Source organism: Mauremys mutica, chromosome 10 (genome assembly GCF_020497125.1).
Source record: "Mauremys mutica isolate MM-2020 ecotype Southern chromosome 10, ASM2049712v1, whole genome shotgun sequence".
In the NCBI taxonomy this organism is placed as follows: Eukaryota; Metazoa; Chordata; order Testudines; family Geoemydidae; genus Mauremys; species Mauremys mutica.
The window spans coordinates 37,838,782-37,860,844 of NC_059081.1; the positions used below are offsets into that span (position 1 = coordinate 37,838,782).

The 22,063-nt window shown below is 38.3% G+C and overlaps 1 protein-coding gene across 1 annotated transcript in view; it reads left to right on the forward strand.

The window, feature by feature from the left end:
- UBR3 (ubiquitin protein ligase E3 component n-recognin 3) overlaps nucleotides 1–22,063 on the forward strand; it is a 206,026-nt gene that overhangs the window by 94,351 nt on the left and 89,612 nt on the right. Inside the window, exons 21-24 of the mRNA XM_045031947.1 lie at nucleotides 2,257–2,361; nucleotides 6,301–6,474; nucleotides 8,011–8,471; nucleotides 13,756–13,844. Of these exons, the coding sequence (XP_044887882.1) occupies nucleotides 2,257–2,361; nucleotides 6,301–6,474; nucleotides 8,011–8,471; nucleotides 13,756–13,844 (829 nt within the window). The remainder of the gene's footprint in view (nucleotides 1–2,256; nucleotides 2,362–6,300; nucleotides 6,475–8,010; nucleotides 8,472–13,755; nucleotides 13,845–22,063) is intronic.

Genomic DNA, 22,063 nt, shown 5'->3' on the forward strand with positions numbered 1-22,063 from the left:
ATCGGGATGGGGAGAGAAGGGGGGGGACTTGAATTGGCTGGGCCAGGAGACTGGGATAATAAGCTTGAAAAGCGGAGACTGGGAATGGGTAGGCAAGAATAGGACTGGGACAAAGATCAAGGGCTGGGGAAGATGGGTGGACAGGGACAGCTTGAAGGAGGGGATGAGACAGAAGGGGCATGTTTGGGGAGGATGGGTAGAAGACGACACTCCTTTTCAGATCCTGGAGTGGAACGCAACATTTTTGAGTCTCACACTCTTCTCTTGCCAGCAAATATCTATGAAACTTATAGTCAAGGTGTGTGTTTCATCCTCCTCTGGTGCTGGTCTATATGGAGGATGACAACTTACTACTGCTATCAGTTACTCTATTAGTTCAAGTAATAGAGGTTTGTGCGGTGGATCTAAAAGTTCCAACCTATCTCTTGTCTATGGCCTAATGCTTCAAATTGGAAACTTTTGGACAACAAGTGATGTGTAGGCAAAGGAGCCAGTCTGTTGTGTGACCAGTTGTCTTGTGTGGAAACAACTTGTACAAGACCCATCGTTAACAGTGGGTTGGAGATTTTGTGCAATAGTATACAGGTGTTATCTGTACGGATGTTGAAGCATTCAAGAAAAATGAGGTACAGTAGCAGACTCCTCTAGCGTGTCATTTCAGCATTTCCAGCAGTGCTTCTGAGAAGCCTTTGCTGTCTGTAGTTGAATAGAGTATCTAGGATTGTCTGTTAATTTGCAGATGAGGTGAATAGTCTTGTTTTTCTAGTGGAGCCTTTCCTGCACGTGAGGCTTGGCTGGGAGTGGAATCTCTGCTCTACTCTCATTTAATGCATTTGAAGGGTATGGCAAATGAGAAATAGGGAGGGACAGTGTGAGCCAGTATTGGGTTTGTAATGTCATGCTAACCATGTCTTAATAAAAAGAAACCTAGATGGGTTCTCATCCTCTAAGGTTCTGATAGATGAAGGGTCAACAAGTCAATAGTCAAACTCTCAGCACTGTGAGTGCGTGATCTCAATTAACAACTGCATGAGTTGTTCTCATCTCATTGCTATAAGCTGAGCATGCGTGAGTGACAAAGGCATCTGGTGGGTTGGTTTTTTCGTTTTCTGTATAACCTTACATTTCTGATGTTTTGTTTTTTCTTACTAGCACTGGGAGTTTGGATGGGTGCATGGTAGTAGGCAGAAAATGCATTTTAATGGGAGCAGAATAACTGCCTGTCTGTGGTACTTTATTTGTACTAAGCTGTGGGAAAGGCTCCTGCTGGTAGAGTTCTGTCTCTGAGTACTGAACAGTAGGGTAGGAGCCAGGTACTATGCCTTTCTCAGTTTTTCATTTTCACTTTTTTCCCATCTTTTCCCCCTTTTCTTTGTAAACTTGAGGAGTTTTAGTCTTCATAGACTTCTGCTAGAAGGAGTTTCTGGACTGTAGGAGCGGGGGAAAGGAAAACAATAATTCTCTGTTACATTTAAATGTTCTTCCAGCAGACTCATTCAGGAAAGTTCGGAGGACTTGAGATACCTACTTGGAGATCCCAAATCTTTTGTTTTTATAGGCTTTCAGGAGTCAGGCAAACTGGGAGATGGATACTGGGTTGGAATCTAGAAACCATGTAGAGTTTTCTTTTGAGGAAAAGAATGGCGTTTAAGTTGTTGGGGTACTTCAGAGTAAACATCCCAGTAAGATGATTAGGGCAGTTGACCTATCTGAGAGCTATTGTTTCAGACTGTCATTCCTTGTAACTGCAGTAGGATAGCACTAAATCAGTTCACATTGGCAGTCTTCCTTCACGATTCTAAGAGCAAGAAACTTGTATTTAAAATCAGAGCTTAAATTCTGAATGAAAGAATTGGGCAACAGAAGTGTTGATGTGGCATACTGTCTGTCTAGCTGCTCTTTTTAATACATTCCCACTCAGGATTCCACTCTCAATAGGTATGGCTCCTGAGAGTATGCGAAGAAAAAGGTTTGGTATTTTCAAGCAGGTGTTTCAAATCCATCTACCTTCTCTGAAGGAGCTTACTTGGAAGGGCATTCAGTTGTAAGTGGAAAAAGGCTCATGTTCTGAGGCAGCAAATCTTACGCGAACCCCTTATCTGCCCCCATCAAGAGGAAATCTTGGTTACCTTCTTTATCTTTCAGTTTAGGTTACAGACCTCTTCCATCAGTTTCTTTGGCAGCTGTCTTTGCACTTTTCATATGAGGGTCTCAAAATGTTCATCTTCTGAGTTACAGGTATAATTTTTTTTCTAGATATTGATGGATCATCAAAATTTGTCAGAACATGTCCTTTGCATGGTTTTGTATTTGATTGAATTGGGACTAGAAGATTCACCGGAGCAGGAGTCTGATGAAGAAGTAAGTTTTAAATGTCATTATTTTTTTCCTTTTTTAATAAGGAAAGTATTATTTATATATTATCTTTAAACAATAAAATTAAGAAGCCGTAGGCATGATTTAAAACCAAATTTAATAATGAGAATTTTAAAATTTGATTAGGGATACTGGATTAAGTCATTTTATCATATAACCAGGGATCAGTTTGAGGCTACTAAATATTTCTGTCTCAGGTTACAGCAAAGCAGGCTGTTAAGTGGCTTTATTATTTGTTGATGTGACTGTGACTGAACATTGCCAAATTGCTGAAATTAGCTGCTGTTGGAATTTGTTCTCTCTTGTTTCCTCCTTTTAAATAGGTCTTCATGAAACAATATCATTTTAGTAGTCTAACCTGAAGACTTGGCACCTAATCATGCAGTCCATACTCATATGCAATTTCAATGGGATTTACGTGTGTAAGCTAGGTTTACAAGATGGGGCTCTTGATCCAATATTTTTTTGGATTTCAGGACCCTTCCTTAAGATTTAATACAAGAACTAGGGGTCACCAAATGAAATTAATAGGCAGCAGGTTTAAAACAAATAAAAGGAAGTTCTTCGTCACGCAGCGCACAGTCAACTTGTGGAACTTCTTACCTGAGGAGGTTGTGAAGGCTAGGACTATAACAATGTTTAAAAGGGAACTGGATAAATTCATGGTGGCTAAGTCCATAAATGGCTATTAGCCAGGATGGGTAAAAAATGGTGTCCCTCACCTCTGTTCGTCAGAGGATGGAGATGGATGGCAGGAGAGAGATCACTTGATCATTGCCTGTTAGGTTCACTCCCTCTGGGGCATCTGGCATTGGCCACTGTCGGTAGACAGATACTGGGCTAGGTGGACCTTTGGTCTGACCCGGTACGGCTGTTCTTATGTTCTTATTTGGGATATTTCCTGGGAAAATTTTCTAGAGAAAATAAATAATATCTAGTTAATAAAGTTTCTTCAGGAGTGTTTTGCTTAACTTTTGTTTTAAATTAATATGTGTTTTTGAATATCATAAGGTAGCATACCGTTGTGAAAATTAAATTTAAATCTTGTAGTGCATGTGCTGGAATGGTCTGTGTAATGCTAATGGACTTCTGTGTCCATAACATGAGCGGTGCAGTGGCTTTAGCTGATATTTAGTAAATTATTGCTTGAAGATGGTTATAGAAAATGAACTGACTATAAAGCTCACTTAAAGAATAGCTTTCAAGTATCTCTTAACCAATATATCAAGTTGAGAACAGGCAAGCATATTGGTCTTCTCACTTTCAGTATTCTTACTCATTACAAAAAATCATAGAAAACATAAAAATTGCAAAAATTATCAAATGAAGTCACAGCAACAGGTCTGCAAAGGTTTTCAAAGCCTATCTGTATGCACCAAAAAAACCCTTAAACAATGAGATGATCAGAGAATTCATGGCGATCAATAATATTCTAATAGCTAAAAACAAATAAAAACTCCTACATGTTCTATGAAGCTAGAGTAGGTCTGTCTAATTGCACAATATTAATCTTCACACCAATGCGTAGTCAACACTGAAGGCTACACAAACGAAACGTAGTAAAGATACCTTTTTTTTTTTTTAGTAGCTTTAAAATTGAGTATCCCACATCTAGGAGGATTCTTTACAGGGAAGATATTGTAACGGTAAGCTGAGAGCCATTCGGGTTGTTCCACATGGTCAGGTCCCAGTACCTGCACAGAGTCCACTGACTTCAGTGAGACTCCATGTGGATGGAAAAAGTAATGTGCAGGATCAGGGGCCAAGGTAAAATTTTCATTTTCCATGGACTTTTGAAAAAGTTAGAATCAAAGTATTCCCTTTAAAATGCTTCTATAACTCCCAATGGCTGGAAGTTGAAGCTTGGCAAGTTCAGACTGGAAGTGAAGTGCTTTTTTTAGCATTAAGGGTCATTTATTGAAGAAACTACTTAAGAAGGGATATGGTGGATTCTCCATCACCTGAAATCTTTAAATCAAGATTGGTTGTCTGTCTTAAAGACAGACTGTAGTTCAATCACAAGTTATTGGGCTTGATACAGTAGTTTCCTAGGTGTAATTCTATGGCTTATCTTATGCAGGTAGTCAGACTAGATAACCACAATGATCTCTCTGCCTTTAAAATCTGTGAATTTGCAGAATTTGGTCCCAGACATTACATAAAGGAAGCAAAATCTTAAGTGTGTTTGTTAATGAATTTAACAAACAAATTTTATTCCCAGAACTCTACTGTTCCATTATTTAATGTAATGTGCAAACAAGGAAATAAATGAAGTGAAGCCATATTTTGGATAGCTTAATAAGAAACATCATATGAAAAAGGAGAAAGCACTTAGGACAGAAACTCTACTTTTAAAAACTGTTTTTAAAATGGAGATAAAGTGGTGGTGGATGAGAGGAAGTTACCATTCCTTAAATTTACTTGATAGCATTACAGTTCCAGAACAACAGTTATCTCAAACCATCTCACAGTTTTTGTATAGCTGAACAACCCATTTAGAACAATACTGAAAACAGCATCCAGTTTAGTGTGTTTAAGTGAGAAATTTTCACGGAGGAATCCCAGTAACCATTGGAGAAATCATTGTCCCTTACCCTTATCAGCACTGAAAATACTGAGGTCATTAAATGTTAGTACTGTAGATGACGATATCTAGAATACCAGTGAAAGAGACAATATTTGATAAAAATATATAATAGCGGCATAATAAAAGACTATTTGACCTGTGCAGGGGTTCTCAAACTTCACTGCACCATGACCCACTTCAGACAATAAAATTACTACATGATCCCAGGAGGGGGTATCAAAGCCTGAGCCAGCCCGAGCCCCCGGTGTGGGGGCCAAAGCTATACTCCAAGGACTTCAGCTCCAGGCACAGGGCCTGTACCCTGAGTCATGATGCCCAGGGCTTAAGCCCTCAGGCTTTGGTCCCAGACACCAAAAAGTCTAAGACAGCCCTAGAGACCCCATTAAAATGGAGTCAGGACTACTTTGGGGTCCCTACCCACGGTTTGAGAACCGCTGACCTAGAATATTATTTTTTTTGTCAAAATGAAAAGCATTAGAAGGCAGGGATATACCAATAGCTTTCTTCAAAATAATGAATTTCACATTACCTTTTCCAACCAGTGTAAGAACCTAGATAGATAAGTCTTGAATATATGTGGTTCTGTGTAGGTCAGCTAGTCCGTGCCCCTAACTAGTTCAGGATTTTTCCTTACAATATATATTTTTTCCATTGCTTTATCCAGTTCTGTTTTATATGACTCAGGCAACTGGACTTCTGCTATTCTCCTTAGAGCAGGGGGTTCTCAAACTGGGGATCAGGACCCCTCAGGGGGTTGTGAGGTTATTGCATGGGGGGTTGCGAGCTGTCAGCCTCCACCCCAAACCCTGCTTTGCTTCCAGCATTTATAATGGTGTTAAATATATTAAAAAGTGTTTTTAATTTATAAGGGGGGTTGCACTCAGAGGCGAAAGGGGGTCAGCACTAAAAATTTTGAGAACCACTGACTTAGAAGATTAGTTTACCCTATACTAGAGCTTACTGTTAGAAATGTTGTCCCATTACTCTCAGTTCATACCACTTTTTACTACCCTGAAGAATTCCTTTCCTCCTCATGCGTGCTCTCTTTATATACTTATAGATGCTTATATTTGAACAAAATATAACCTTTGTACATTTTTTGAGGTTCTCAGTCCAGCAGTCTATCACTAGCATTTTTGAAGATCTGTATCATTTTTACAGAGGTACGTATTCCAGTGTACGGTTCCCTTTTACTGCAGAGATAATAATCAGCTTTGGTACAGTTCTAAAAGCAACATTATTTATCATAGTGTGTTTGTGTGTATGTATATGTGTATATAGATATATATACACACACATTTTTTCCATTGATTTGTTTTTCATGGCTATTACTCTAGGATTCTGTTGGTGAACATGAACGTTGCCATGACAGTTGGTTTCCAAGTAGTAACTTGGTGTCTAACATGCGTCACTTTATTAACTATGTTCGAGTGAGAGTACCAGAGACTGCTCCAGAAGTAAAGAGAGAACCACCTGCAAGTACCAGCTCTGATGGTTTAGCTTCTTCCCAGGTAAGTGTAAAGAAATCCCAGGTTTTTTTGCCTTCTGTAATAAGAGTGCCAGAAAGATGTAACTAATGTATTGATTTTTTTTGAAGACCATTTAATTTACCTTAATATTGATTAGTTTTATAAGTTTCTCAGGAGTATTTTTCCTCTCCAATACTCCTACATTATTTCTGTGGCAGGATTATTCCTAAAGTGTGGAAGTTATTTCAAAACATACCTTTTTTCAAATGACCGTTTTTAATTCCACCCTCTTTTCCCACCTTGCCCAACCTACCAGAGTCCAAGGCGGTCTAAGAGCCTTCAAAGAGAGGTAGATTTGTGTGCAGTTTGTATTGTTATGCCCTTAACTGGCAACATGGCTTTACCTATGCTCACCATAACTTCCAGTTCAATCCATTAATTTCTGAGACTTTTTTTTATTTTGCAAGTACCTATGCATTTTGTCAGCCTCTCATTCTTAAATAGTAGACTAATAGAATGACTTAGAATTTGAAATAATTTGGTTTTTAAAATAATTTCCATCTATCAAAGGTATTAAATGTTGTTTTTTTTGCTGGCCTACTGCTGGAGCAAATACAGGCTCACTATATATGTGCCTTTGTTTGTTTGTTTTTTGCCGCTGCAGATGGCAAACTAATGTTATTAACATTTAATAATGTTATGTTGACTAGCTTCTCATATCTGAATACTCTTAACCTATTAATGTGATGTAGAAAGTGTATTTGAAATGATTAATGGCAAATTGGTTTGTTTTTGTGGAGGCAAAATTAATTTTTACAAACTGGAATCATAAAAGATTTATAACTAGTAGATAATCCAGTCTCTGTTGTAATTGTTTTTACGTAAGAACACCAGATTTAAAGAAAGCTACAGCATTGAAATGTAGTTTATATAGCAGGTATTTTTGTGTGTTAGCACAACATTTTTTTTGCAATAAAAACTGGCCATGATTAAAAAAAAACCAAAACAACGGGAGTGCCTAAATAGACTCCCCACTCCATATTTAGTCACCTAAATAATTGGCTGCTGTTGAGTGCTCAGCTTTTCTGGAAAAAGAGGACTATGTTTTAAAAAAAAAAAAAAATAGGATCCAAAAGTTAAGCTCCTAATGCCACATTTAGGCACTTAAAAAGTAACTTGATTCTCTATAGTTTTAATCACTCAACAGCTCCCACTGAGTTCAGTATCTTAATGTTAAATATGAAATTGATTATTTGCTGTTCAGCTAAAATATATATATATACACACTTTAAATTTTCATACCTGGCTTTTTATATTTATGAGTATAATCAATATGTATAAAAGCATGTTGGACATGCAGGAGTATTTTGAATATAGAAATATTTTTAAATTATGGCAAAATAACTAATAATTGCTTGGGAAGAGGAAATTAAAGGCATAGGAATGGCTTCATTGTTTTTTCATTAGCTAGCTGTTGGAAGCTGAAAAGATGTTGCCTGTAGTTTTGCAAAACGATTATTGTTGATTCTTGTACTCCCTTTTATTAATCCACTACAAATAGCTCTTTCTTTTTTTAAGAACTCAGGGACAGCTCAAGTGTTCAGCTTGGTTGCAGAACGTAGAAAGAAATTTCAGGAAATTATCAATCGCAATAGTAGTGAAGCAAGTCAGGTAGTTCGTCCCAAGACATCAATGAAATGGTCAGCACCTGGTGCAACACCACAGCTAACCACAGCCATTCTGGAAATCAAAGAAAGCATATTGTCCCTGCTAATCAAACTTCATCATAAACTCTCAGGAAAACAAAATTCTTACTATCCTCCATGGTTTGATGATATGGAGGTTTTAATCCAACCAGAAATTCCTAAATATTCTCATGGTGATGGGATGACAGCAGTAGAAAGAATTTTATTGAAAGCTGCAGTACAAAGCAGATTGAATAAACGGATCATTGAAGAGATATGCAGAAAAGTGACTCCTCCTGTACCACCGAAAAAGATTAGTCCTGCAGAGAAGAAAACCTTGGACAAAGAGGAAAGGTAATATATTAAAAATAATATGGGGCACAATGGAGGGGGGATGGTATGTACCCCTGTCCGTCTGATAAATTGATCCATCTCTTCAGCAGTAATTGCTAAACCAACAAATAATTTACCAACAAATTAAAAATCTTAAATTATAACTCTAGTCTTCAACAGCCAGTCCTGCAAGCTGCCTGATTTGTGTGTGTGTTGTGTGTCATCAGCACCTTGCAGGATTGGGCCTTTACATGAGGAAATTCTTGGGGAAAAGTTTCCTGCTGTGTGTATAACTAATGATAGTTAGCATATGTTCTTGTTTTTGTAACACTTGTCTTCCCTTTCCTTAACCCTTCCCATTGTTCCTGGTCATCTCTTGTCATGTTATATGTGAGGTCTTTGGATTGGGGATCATGACTTTTGTCTGCATCAGTGGTTCTCAACCATTTTTGGTCCATGATCAAAAACGTAGATTCTAGACATTCAGGGCTACAAAATAAAGAACTTTAAAGCACACATATTTTAATGTCTAGAACAGCTGTTACTATCTGAAGACTTTCTCTCCTTTCCTAGGCTTTGAGCCAGCTGTACTTTTGGGAGGATGGAAAGGGAGATAAATTCTCTACATTAGTAAAGACAAGGTTGAAACTGTTTCCATGGCAGATAGATTTTTTTTTTTTAAATAAGGCAGTTTGAAGCTGACCATGGGCTTGCAAGGTTGGAATAAGATCAGGGGAGATGGATTAGTTGTCATGTAATGACATTGTATGTCTGATAATGTGCACAGTCACGTTTGTTGTCTCTGTGTATATCTGTGTGTATATTGTAGCAGGAGAGATGTAAGTTCTATATAAAGATTGTCTAATGCATTTTTCCTACTTTTTTTGTTTTGTTTTGTTGTGGAACTCTAGTGCCTCCATTGTTTTCGGTATGATTTTGAAAGTTGGCAAGAAGATAATCCTAGGGTCAGGGAAGTGCCTGTTGATGTTCCCATCAAAATCTGTTCAGATTTGTCAGAGAGAAGGTTTCAAAAATTGCTGTGTGCAGTTTGTGTTATGCCCAGAAGAGTATGCTAGCGACTTGCTACTAAAATTGCTCAACATTCAGTGCTTTCCAGCATGTCACTCATTGTGCCATACAGAATTGCGCTTCTGGATAGGGCACAGTCACACACAGCGTGTTCCCCCCCTCCCCCCTCTGTTTTTAAAGTACTTGGATAGAACATGCAAAAAGTTATGTTAAAAGAATATTAAGTGGCAAAAAATAGTATGTGATCATGTAATTGAAAAGTATCTTAGTGCATATGCAGATAGGGCAGAATTAAGGTTGTATGAGGAACTTTTGATGATCTACTGTGCAACCTTAATAACATTAAGTAATATTTTTGTGTGTGGTTGGGTACACACAGAATGTCACATCTGAATTTATTTTTGGTTTATTTTATTTGAAGAAAAATGCATTTCCAGTAACTTTCATACAGTTACATTTCTAGTAACTTTTGGAGAACCAGAGAGACGTCAGTGAAAGATTGGATCATCTAGTAGGTCAGTTTGCCCTTTGTTGCTCAAGGAAACACTTTTCTTTTTTGAAAAGATCAGCTTTTTTCTGAGCTGTTCCATCTTCAAGTGGTTTACTTGTCAAGATACTATTGGTATGAACAGCTGAAAGAAATCCAGGAATAGAATAGATCAGCCTGATCCATTTTTTCAGTCTTTTATAAAAACTATATATTTCCAAGAACATAAAGTGTGTGTGTGTGTATAGTGTACTTGTAATTTCAATTTGTTTTAAAATGGTTTGGGAAAGTTGTTTTTTTTTAAAAATCAACAACAAAATTAATTCTATTCTAGTTGGACAGGAATATAATATAGACTTTAAGAATGGTAGGATTCTAAGACGTACAGCTTTTAGGCACTTCAAGAAAAGCTATACTGGCTGGAGTGGCAAAGAAGAAAGCTGGCCTTTTTAGAAAAGACTGGTGCGACCTTGAGTAATTAAGGGTAAATGATGTGCTGTATGATCAATTCTCTCACTGAAGTGTCTGTGGGTGCTTAAAATTACTGTAGGCTTTAGACTCATACAAAACCTTAATACTGGAAGTGTATTTTTCTTTAAATAAAATAAACCCAAAATAAATTCATGTTACGAACCATATTATCTAAATACCTCGACTAAATATAAAACCAAAACTAAATATAAACTAAACACTACAAAATAAAAATTAAAACTTTTTTTCAATCATTCAATGAACTAAAGAAGAAACTTTTGAATGTGAAACGTGCTTTTTTAAAAATGTGCTGATCGTCTCTTTAAAAACACAGTGCTGCACTTTGAAATACTTATGCCTCAGTTGTGCAACTGGGGGTTCTTCAGTTTACACAGAGGGGAAGAGAGAATAAGTGAAACAGAACTGTATTTTTCATGTAATAAAGGGTAATTCATGCTTTTTCTCTGTAAAGGATGTGACATTTGAGCAGACATGTTCTGAATACTTTTATGTTGAATAAAGCTCAAAGGATCACGTGATAAAAAAAATGATAATTTCCAGTTCTTTTTCATTCAAGTGACTATTTTTCCACCTCCTTGAATCAGCGATGACGTTTGCAAAGACTTGAAACAAATATTCTAACAGGCAGTACCTTGTGACAGTTTAGAATTAAAATGGATCTAATCTGATGACTGTGTGAGCAGCATGAATCTAAGCTTCAATTTACATTTGTATTTCAAGCCTAGTTTTTTAATAATGAAGATTGAGCAGGCAGTGTTTAAGCACTCAGTGATGACCCATTTCTAGTTACCTTAACCTACAAAGACAAACTTGGCATCTCCCACATGATCGATTGTCACCATAGAAACCAAGACATAGAGTTAGAGAGACTGAACTGCTCAATATTTTTCAGCCTCAGTATCTTAGGCCCTTGGGCCATCACGGAAAATTACTGAGCTGTACTGAATCTGTCAGAGTTTGTTTATGTCTCCTTATTAAGGTTCTCTATTTACAGTCAGACTGTTTTAGTAAAAGCAAAGCATAAGTTGAGGAAAATATTCCAGGGAAAAATTACTACAATAATTCTAATAGGAGGTTGTCTCACATTACTGATGCATCCTCTAAAATAATCAATCTTAAAATTGTTGTAAGGGAAATTTTTTTTAAAAAGTGGTGACTTTTCAATGTGACAAATAATCACGTGCACATGCGAGGATACTTGAATTCTAAAAATGCCTAAGAAAATTTATGAAGTTAAATAATACTTGCCCAAGAAAAACAATTACTAATTACTCTTGCCCTTTCTTAAAACTATATTTTACTTAATCAGTGTAAATAATTTCATTACCATCCTATTGATACACCATACAATTCACTGTGATTTAATTTTAAGGGTTTTGTTTCCTTTAAAACATAAAATTTTATATTTCCATACAATGTGTGTGTATGTCATTTTTCTCAGTAAATGGGAAGGGACGGGAGGATGGGGGGCAGCCTACAGAGAGCCTAGTGACTGACTCCTCCAAATACTCAAACAATTAATAGGTACCATTATACTTATTGTAATATTTTAAAATGCATCTTAAAATAAATTAGTGAGTTTTCTTTGTTAATATGACCATAACTGTGTAAAGTCCTTTTCCAAAACATTTTCAAAGCAAACTTAATTTTAAAAAATAAACTGGAATGACAAAACAGTGAATATCCCAGCTATAGAAGCTCATTTCAGAGTTATTTCTTTATTGGTTCTAATTAATTTGTGGTTTTGGGTGGGAAGAGTGTGATGAGGAGAAACCAGGCCTGTGAAAGATAATGAGCAGGCAGCACTGGAATTTAAAGGCCACTTTTTTCCCCATCAGTGTAAGCGGCTGCTGTATGAGGCCTTTCAATACCTTACCAATGATTTTAATCCTTGCTATCATCTTTGGTTGAAAAAAGTAATTCAGACTTGATTCTAGTGTTGTGTTGGGGCTCTTTATGAGCAGAGTTTGGATATTTTCCCAGGCTGTTTTATGCTGAATAGTTTATACACCTCTACCTTGATATAACGCAACCCGATATAACATGAATTCGGATATAACGCGGTAAAGCAGTGCTCGGGGTGGGGGGGGGGAAGGCTGAACACTCTGATGGATCAAAGAAAGTTTAATATAACACCGTTTCACCTATAACGCGGTAAGATTTTTTGGCTCCTGAGACAGAGTTATATCAAGGTAGAGGTGTACTAATTTTGTGATGATGATATAGTCACATGAAACTGAATGTATGGAGTTACCATATTTCTTTCATTTCATTTGAACTTGGAACCAGTTAGTAGGTAGCAACTCAAGAAGAGCATTGATGATCTTATGGTTAAAGCAGTTGAATAATACCCAGGACAATTTGGTTCTACCTCTGGCTCTTCTATGAACTTCCTTTGTGATCCTGGGCAAAACACTGAAATCAAAATTCCCTAGGTGACCACTAATTGTGTGGTACTCCTTTTATGGGGGCCCAATTTGAGACACCATGAGCATGATTTTCAGAAGAGCTGAGCACTCACAACTGCAACTGAAGTCAGTTGGAGCTGTGGATGTTCAGCATCTTTGGAAAAATCTTCTCTAGATTGCTTGAGCCGGATTAATGTTAGTGTTTCTTAACTTTTGAATGCTTGATGTTGCAACCTTAGCATCCTTTTATATATCTTATAATACATTTTGTACATATTTATAAATGGATAGCTAAAACAAGAATTTGGTGTTTGTGCCCTCCTCCTACTCCAGGTCCTTTATCCTCTTTTATCCCTGACCACAGGCAATGGCATACAAATCAGGCAGTTTTGTTGCTGTTTTTTGGCCTGGACTAATAAATTTTAATCACTATTTGCAAGGGTAGCAGAAAAGTATGGACGCTAGAAGATATTGTGGTGTGTTTATACTGATGCTACCATTTTCCTCCGGCCTGCTTCCATTTTCTGGTGGTTGCTCTTCCCTGTGGTACAAAAATAACATTCAAGAGTAATGTCCTTATTTCTTCTACACTGGTAAGTCCTGATTAGATCATCATCCTTTGGTTTTGTTGGCTGGCTTTCATCCCTTCCAGTGCAACCAACAAAAACTACTCCTTATTTATCATCAGGGATCACTTCCAGGGTATGATTCCTCATTTGTCTGTCTAACAAATTAATGCAAAGAGGGGACTGTGGTAAGTCTTGTGTCTCAGATGAAATTGTGCGGAGTGCTAACCGCTATGCTATCAACCCAAGACAATAAATGTTTAACTCTTCTCTCGCTGTTATACCAGTTTCTCCAATAAATTTCTAATATCTCTTTCATGTAGACGACAAAAGGCCAGAGAGAGGCAACAAAAGCTGCTAGCTGAATTTGCTTCAAGACAGAAAAGCTTCATGGAAACTGCCATGGATGTTGGTAAGTTGTATTACTTATTTTATTGTATGTAGTTAAATTATTTTTTAAAAGTCTCTTGTAGCAATTTCTGTGCATTTGATGCTCCCACAGATGCTTACAAATGCAGTTTCTATTTAAAAAACAAACAAAAAACTGCTGCTTAATAAGACATCCTTTACAAATAGGCGACATTTTCTGGACTTCAAATAATTCTTCAGACTGTGCACTTGCGTTGTATAGCTACTTACATCCTAGGACCTCCAGAGCACTTCACAAACACTGAACATCACAAAATTCCTGTGACACACAGACACATTCTGTACTTTTTACAGATAAACTGAGACAAAGTAATGGTAGGTGGCTTGACCCAGGAATTGAATCTGACTCCCAATTGTGCTCTCTCACCACCTGACCGTGCTCTTTACCAAACAAAGCATAACAATCATGAAAACGTCAGGAGTTAGTTTGTAGAACTGAGCCCAACCATCAATAAAGGGCAAATAGTTTTAACACAGGGAGGATAAAAGTTGATGGTTTAAAAAAAAAAATTAAATATAGTACATTTTTCTTTTTTAAAATAAACCTGTTTAAAATTGAAGTTATGACAGCCTATGTTAGGCCTAAATTTACTGTAAACTATTAAAGTAATTTAAAAAAAGCTGCAACAATGAGCCCTCTCACATGTTAATAGTTAAAGGATGCTGCTTTTTTAATTATATAGAGAATCAAAAGAAAAACATCTTAACTTTTGAGATCAGCTCAAGCTTGATAAATCTATCACGATGTCATGTACTGCATTACTATATATATTATTTTCAGACCATGAAGTGAATACTGGTATTTACTTTTTTCCAAATGTAAGTACTTTCAGTTTCTGTTGTGCAGAAAAGCCTTTGCATTAATTACTTTTATTTTCAGTTTAGATAGCAGATACAGAGAGAATATTTTCTTCATTTGGACTAGTTCACTCAAAGTTAAGATGACATTTTGGGGAGTTAAAAAGGCAGGAAAACCTCCCCCACTGCAACTTGCTTATTCTGTCATCTGCCACCACCGAGAACAGCCTAGCTCCATCCTCTTTGGAACCCCCCTTCAGGTAGTTGAAGGCTGCTATTAAATCCCCCCTCACTCTTCTCTTCTGCAGATTAAATAAGCCCAGTTCCCTCAGCCTCTCATTGTAAGTCATGTGCCCCAGCCCTCTAATCATTTTCGTTGCCCTCTGCTGGACTCTCCAGTTTGTCCATGTCCTTTCTGTAGTGGGAGGCCCAAAACTGAACTCAGTACTCCAGATGTGGCCTCACCAGTGCCGAATAGAGGGGAATAATCACTTCCCTCGATCTTCTGGCAGTGCTCCTACTAATGCAGCCCAATATGCCGTTAGCCTTCTTGGCAAGAAGGGCACACTGTTGACTCATATCCAGCTTCTCATCCACTGTAATCCCCAGGTCTTTTTCTGCAGAACTGCCGCTTAGCAAGTCGGTCTCCAGCTGATAGCAGTGCCTGGGATTCTTCCGTTCTAAGTGCAGGACTCTGCACTTGTCTTTGTTGAACTTCATCAGATTTGTTTTGGCCCAATCCTCCAATTTGCCTAGGTCACTCTGAACCCTATCCCTACCCTCTACCTCTTCCCCCAGTTTAGTGTAATCCGCAAACTTGTTGAGAGTGCAATCCATCCCATCATCCAGATCATTAATGTAGATGTTGAACAAAACCAGCTCCAGGACTGACCCCTGAGGCACTCTGCTTGATACCGGCTGCCAACTAGATATCGAGCCGTTGATCACTACCTGTTGAGCCCGATGACCTAGCCAACTTTCTATGCACGTTATAGTCCATTCATCCAATCCATACTTTTTTAACTTGCTGGCAAGAATACTGTGGGAGACAGTATCAAAAGCTTTGCTAAAGTCAAGGTATATCATGTCCACCGCTTTCACTATATCCAGAGAGCCAGTTATCTCATCATAGAAGGCAATCAGGTTGGTCAGGCATGACTTGCCCTTGGTGAATCCATGTTGACTGTTCCTAATCACCTTCCTGTTCTCCAAGTGCTTCAAAATGGATTCCTTGAGGACCTGCTCTATGATTTTTCCAGGGACCAAGGTGAGGCTGACCAATCTGTAGTTCCCTGGATTCACCTTCTTTCCTTTTTTAAAGATGGGCACTATGTTTGCCTTTTTCCAATCATCCGGGACCTCCTCCCATCGCCAGGAGTTTTAAAAGATAATGGCCAATGGCTCTGCAATCACTTCAACTAACTCCCTCAGCACCCTCGGATGCATTAGATCCGGGCCCAGGGACTTGTGCATGTCCAGCTTTTCTAAATAGTTCTTAACCTGTTCTGTCACCACTGAGGGCTGCTCACCTCCTCCCCATACTGTGCTGCCCAGTGCAGTGGTGTGGGAGCTGACCTTGTCTGTGAAGACCGAGGCAAAAAAAGCATGGAGTACTTAAGCTTTTTCTATATCATCTGTCACTAGGCTGCCTCCCCCATTCAGTAAGGTTCCCACACTTTCCCTGATATTCTTCTTGTTGCTAACACACTTGTAGAAACCCTTCTTGTTACCTTTCACATCCCTTGCTAGCTGCAACTCCAATTGTGCTTTTGCCTTCTTGATTACACCCTGTATGGAAAGCTGAGACTTGTTGAAGCTATGTACAAGGGAATTTCAGTTGTCAAGCTGGAGGCAGTATCAAATATGGTTCAAGAAACTGACATGGATGAAGACTTCAGCAGGAGTGGTTTTGAGCTAATAAAATACATAGGAGAAGTAGTTACACACACTTGCATACATGGGTGATGTCAGAGGATGATTGTTCCATGTTAAGAATTACCCAAATGTTACAGATCACAGAGGAGAAGAATTTAGAAGACGGGAATGTTTGAAGATGTACCTCTTGTCCAGGAGAACCACTAATATCTGAGAGAGTAAACTGAAGAAAACTGGATAAGTCACAAGTTTAAGATAGACAAATAGGATAGACTTAGAGGAAAGGGTAATGAGGATCTGTTCTCCCTCACTCCGTTGAAAGGAGTATTGCCCTTAACTGCCACACCAGCATTGACAGAGTGCACCATCACCACAGACAGAGTTCCACCTTCTTTGATGTTAGCCCTGCACTATTCCATGTTGACTTTTCAGCATATTTGATGAGATGGTGAAGAGCTGTACCAGAACCAATCCGTGAAGCACGAGAGTGGGAAGCCTCCACTAGGCATGGACTGTTTTGACATCAGACATGATGGGTGCTGGAGATCATCACCTATGACTGCCCTTTCCAATTTCATCTCCCTTCCCTGCCCTTCTTACAAAGAGAAGGAACCTCATTATTTTGTCTGGGAGCCATAGAGGAATTTCTTCAGGAATACAGGGGAAAGAGATTTCTACTCTTGATATTTCTTATTCCAAAGGAAAAAGGGGGTCTTCATCCTATCCTAGACTTGAGGAGATCAACAAATTCATATATCAGAGGGGTAACCATGTTAGTCTGTATCCACAAAAACAACAAGGAGTCTGGTGGCACCTTAAAGACTAACAGATTTAGCATAAGCTTTCATGGGTAAAAAACTCCAAATAAATCTGTTAGTCTTTAAGGTGCCACTGGACAACAAATTCATATGCTGTCATAAGTTCAGCTGTCATCTAGCCCACAGAAAGTACCTAAGGTTCACAGTAGGGGCCAAATGCCATCACTACAGGGTTCTACCTTTTGGACTCTCCATGGCACTCAGAGTTTTCCCCAAGTGCCTGTCACAGGGAAAAGCACATGGTGCTGATGGCACAGGGAATAGCAACCAGGGAATCTGTCTGCCTGATCAGAGGCAGGTCTCATGAACAGACTGAAACGGCCCTGGATCATGTTCTTTCCCTGTTCTCCTACTTAAGTCTCCTGATGAACTATGAGATGTTGTCTCTTGCACCCACAGACAATGGAGTTCATAGGAGCTCAACTTGACTCCAGTTTGGTAAATATTTTCCTGCCAGAGGACAGGTTCCTGTTGCCTCAGGCAGTAGAGAATGGCCAATGCACGAGACTGGTGATGACTGTGCTTATTTGTCTGGGGCTCCTTGGCCATATGACTGCGTGCACGTACGTGACACCACTTGCCCGACTTTGCTTCCAGCCTCTGTAATATTGGTTGAGTGCAGTCTACTCCTCATCCAGGAGAACAAATAGTCATGGTTCTGCCCAGAATGCAGGAATGGTGGCTAGACCCACTGTACATGAGAGGGGATGTGTGTTGGTACGAATGTAGCTTTTACCAAGACTATGTAGGGGAATCTAACTCTTTGGAAAAATTCCATCCAAACAGATAAACCTAGGTGGTTGTGCTTAGGTCTATGCATAAAAGGCTTATGGGCATGCAAATTAGAACAGTTCAGTAACTTTTTAAAATAAATATGTATTTGCTTCCTAGTTTAATTAGTGAATAATTTTAAGTACCCTTCTTAGCATGAAAATGTGTTTTTGTTATTAATGATCTTAGTATGCCACAGTAGTATATAGCATCAACTTAATGGACTCCATTTTAAAATGATTGTTTTGACTGCAGACATTTCTTGGTGACATCTTAATACAGTTCCAACCTCCAAGCATTTAATAGATAAAAACAGAAAAATTATGCAGCTTACTTTTTTTTTCTGTGCGCCTTCCAGGCTACTATGCTATTTCCCCAAGTCTGGTTATTAACTGAGAATATGGTATACATAATTTGCAGTTTAGTCCAACATAAACTAGCTTTTATATTCTGATTTAAATTAAAATATCCACACAGAAGAGATTTGCATTCCATCATCTTGTGGAAGTTATATTAAAACTCCTTGATTATTAGAAATTGAATATTCCTAATTAAAGTAGAGCATGTTGAACAATCTGAACACATTTCTTTAACCTTGTTTAGTTAACAGCAAATCACTGTAAACTTTGCAGAAAGAGCTGTTAGAAATATTTAACAAAAAAGATATGATATTTAAGTACTAGTCAGGTTTCTGTCTAAAGTGGACTGCAAGACTAAATTCTGCATGTGTTTACCCAATACAGTAACTCCTCACTTAATGTTGTAGTTATGTTCCTGAAAAATGCAACTTTAAGTGAAACGATGTTAAACAAATCCAATTTTTCCATAAGATTTAATGTAAATGTGGGGTGTTAGGTTCCAAGGAATTTTTTTGAGGGCAGACAAAAGGCATTATATACTGTGAAGTACTGTGGTTTGGAAGTGCCCCAGCTTGCCCCACACAAGCACAGCCCGCTGCAGGCAGGGACGCTAGGAAGCACCTTTGCAGCAGCAGCGGCAGCTTCTCCGGAGAAGAATAGGCTCTGACTTTGCCGGGGGATGCTCCAGACCCGCCTCTTCCTGTACCCTTCCTGTCCCCGCTCCACTCCAGGCCCACCTCTTCTCCGGAGCAGCTGCATCCCTGCTCCTTCCCCCAGGAGGCGGAGCAGAGGAACTTGTGCGATGATCGCTTGTAAAGTCGCTGTTCTTCCACAGAATCTTATAAGCAGTGGACAGAGCAGGCAGCCAAACGACATTATAAGGGAGCATTGCACAACTTTAAACAAGCATATTCCCTAATTGAGCAGCGATGTAACTTTGAAACAACGTTAAGTGGGAGGACATTAAGTGAAGAGTTAATGTATAGGGTATGTCCATACAGCAAAAGCTGTGCATAGGCTATCCTACCTGATCTAGCTTGAATCCAGCTACTGTTTCTAACAATAGCAGTAAAGACAGCACAGTACAGGCTTCAGAGTCGGTTAGTGAGCAGAGGACATACCCAGGGTATGTGCTAGGTTTCTCTTATCCACGCTGAAATCTGTGCTGTGCTGTATTCATTGCTGTTGTTACGTGCGCTAGCTGAATTCAAATTAGCCCTGGTTGGCTAGTCTGTGCATGGTTTTTGCTGTGTAGACATACCCACAGAAGCAATGCTATTAAATAGCAACACCCTGAAACATATTGCTATTATGGAATGTGTTATTCTATTTGGAAAACAACATCTTAATGGTAAAACCAAACCTAATCAAAATACTTTCTGTTCTCAAATATCCGCACTGTGGTGGTGTTATCAGGAGTATCACTGTTGGAGTATTTGGCAACAGTCTGTGTTTAATTTTATGAATATGTTTTTGTAGTGTTAGTGTCATGGTCAGAGTCTGTTACTGGGAGCTAAGACATCCCCAGCTGTCACTGACTTCCTTTGTGTGGTTTGGGAAGTAGTTAACGTTTAATCTTCAGTTTCCCTACCTGTAAAATGAGGACACTTACTCCATTGGGGAGATGTGAGAATTAATTAATTTGATTTTGTGTACAGTTATTTGAAAATGGAAATTGCTGTATGTGTTGTATTGTTTGTATTACAGTATAATCATTCTCTTTTAGAGTAAATGTGGGTAGACAGTGACAAACATGACAGAGAATAGGGAATGGTATCTCTTTAAACAGAAATCTTTTACCATTTCCAAAGTGCTTGAAAGCTTGTCCCTCTCAAGAGAAGTTGGTCCAATAAAAGATAAAACCTCACCTGCCTTATCTCTCTAATATCCTGGGACCAACATGGCTACAACTACACTGCATACTGAAACACAGACACAGTCTGGTCCTCAGAGAGCTTTCTTTGTTAGTGAAAATGGCATGACTTTCCATGCTTTTGTTTTAATATTAAGTGTGCTCATTTTACAATTCAAAAGAATCTCTTAATTGCAACCTTGCAAACTCAGTTTTGATTGAGAGAGCTCAGAGCTCTTTCTTTCTTGTATGTAATCACCAGTAAAAGAAGTTCTGCATATTATTTAGGCCATCAGGTTGCGTGTATATATCTCATTGTCTTCTAATTATACTCTCATTGAGACCCGTGCAACCATATTGCCATTTGGGTTGCCTAGATGTAATTGAATGAAACTTAGTAAACATTTGTATTTATGCACAAGAAAGAATAGAGTCCAGCTTACTCTGTTTTAACAATAGTATGGATTCTGCAGGACTTACAGCAATATATATAATATATGTCACTAAAGTAAGCACATATGATTCTGAATATACCCACGGAGAAGATCTATTGATTAAGAAAGTCATTTTTATATGAGAGAGACAAGGTGGATGGGGGGTAATATCTTTTATTGGACCAACATCTGTTGGTCAAAGAGACAGGCTTTTGAGCTCCACAGAACTCTTCTTCAGGTCTGTGGAGCTCAAAAGCTTGTCTCTTTTAGCAACAGAAGTTGGTGCAATAAAAGATTACCTCACACATCTTGTCTTTTCATATCCTGGGACCAATATTGCTACAACAACACTGCAAACAACTATCTTTATATAGTTACCTTTCACAGTAAAACTGGCAATATGATATCTGTTGTAATTTCCAGAACCTTGTAACCCCCCAAAATGGCTACTTTTAACACTTCCTCTTGAAACAAAGTTGTTATGTGATGACATTAGGCTTGGTCATTGCCACTCCATAGCATTGCAGTATCGCAAAGTTACACTGTTGCATCCACATCACAAAAAAAATTGCGATATTTAATGTCCTACAAACTGTAATTAGCAAAGTTCAAGTCCTCTTCTTCAAATTAATAATGTCTTCTAATAAATTGTATAGATACTTGTAAATAATTCAATGAACTCTTAAGTGAATTGGTAAAAACTATTCCAGGCAAACTTCTAAACCTTTGTCTCAAATATATCTTTGTCTTGAACTTGACATATTACATAATTTTATCATGTATTTTATTATGAATTTTAAATATCTTGTGTTCCTTTAATAGTTTTATCAATTTGGAGTACTCAATTAAATGTATATGGCAATGCCTCTCGACAAGTGGGAATTATCGGTGCTTACTCAGTTCTTTCCTGATATGCTGTGATTCTCAGCAGGACATCTTTCAGTCCTTGAAGCAGTGCTCCTTAGCGAAGGGGAAAAAGTGCACATTTTTAAGGCAAGGTGACACACATTTCCTAACACTCAATCTTCTGAAGCCAGTTAGAAAAATAAATTAGTTTTTACTGGTCTCCTGAGAGCACACATGCTGGGTCAGGGCAAAAGATATTAGTGTGCTAATAGTTGCTTTGATGCTAGGGGACCACCTTGACACATAATGTTCAGCAGGAGGAATGCTGCCTACAGTTAGAATGGTAAACTGTATTTAGCATGTTTAGACACCTTTAACTAGCTCTTTGATTTCTGAATCTCATGCAGCTAAACGCAGGAGAATACAGAATGAAATCCAATGTCAGCAAG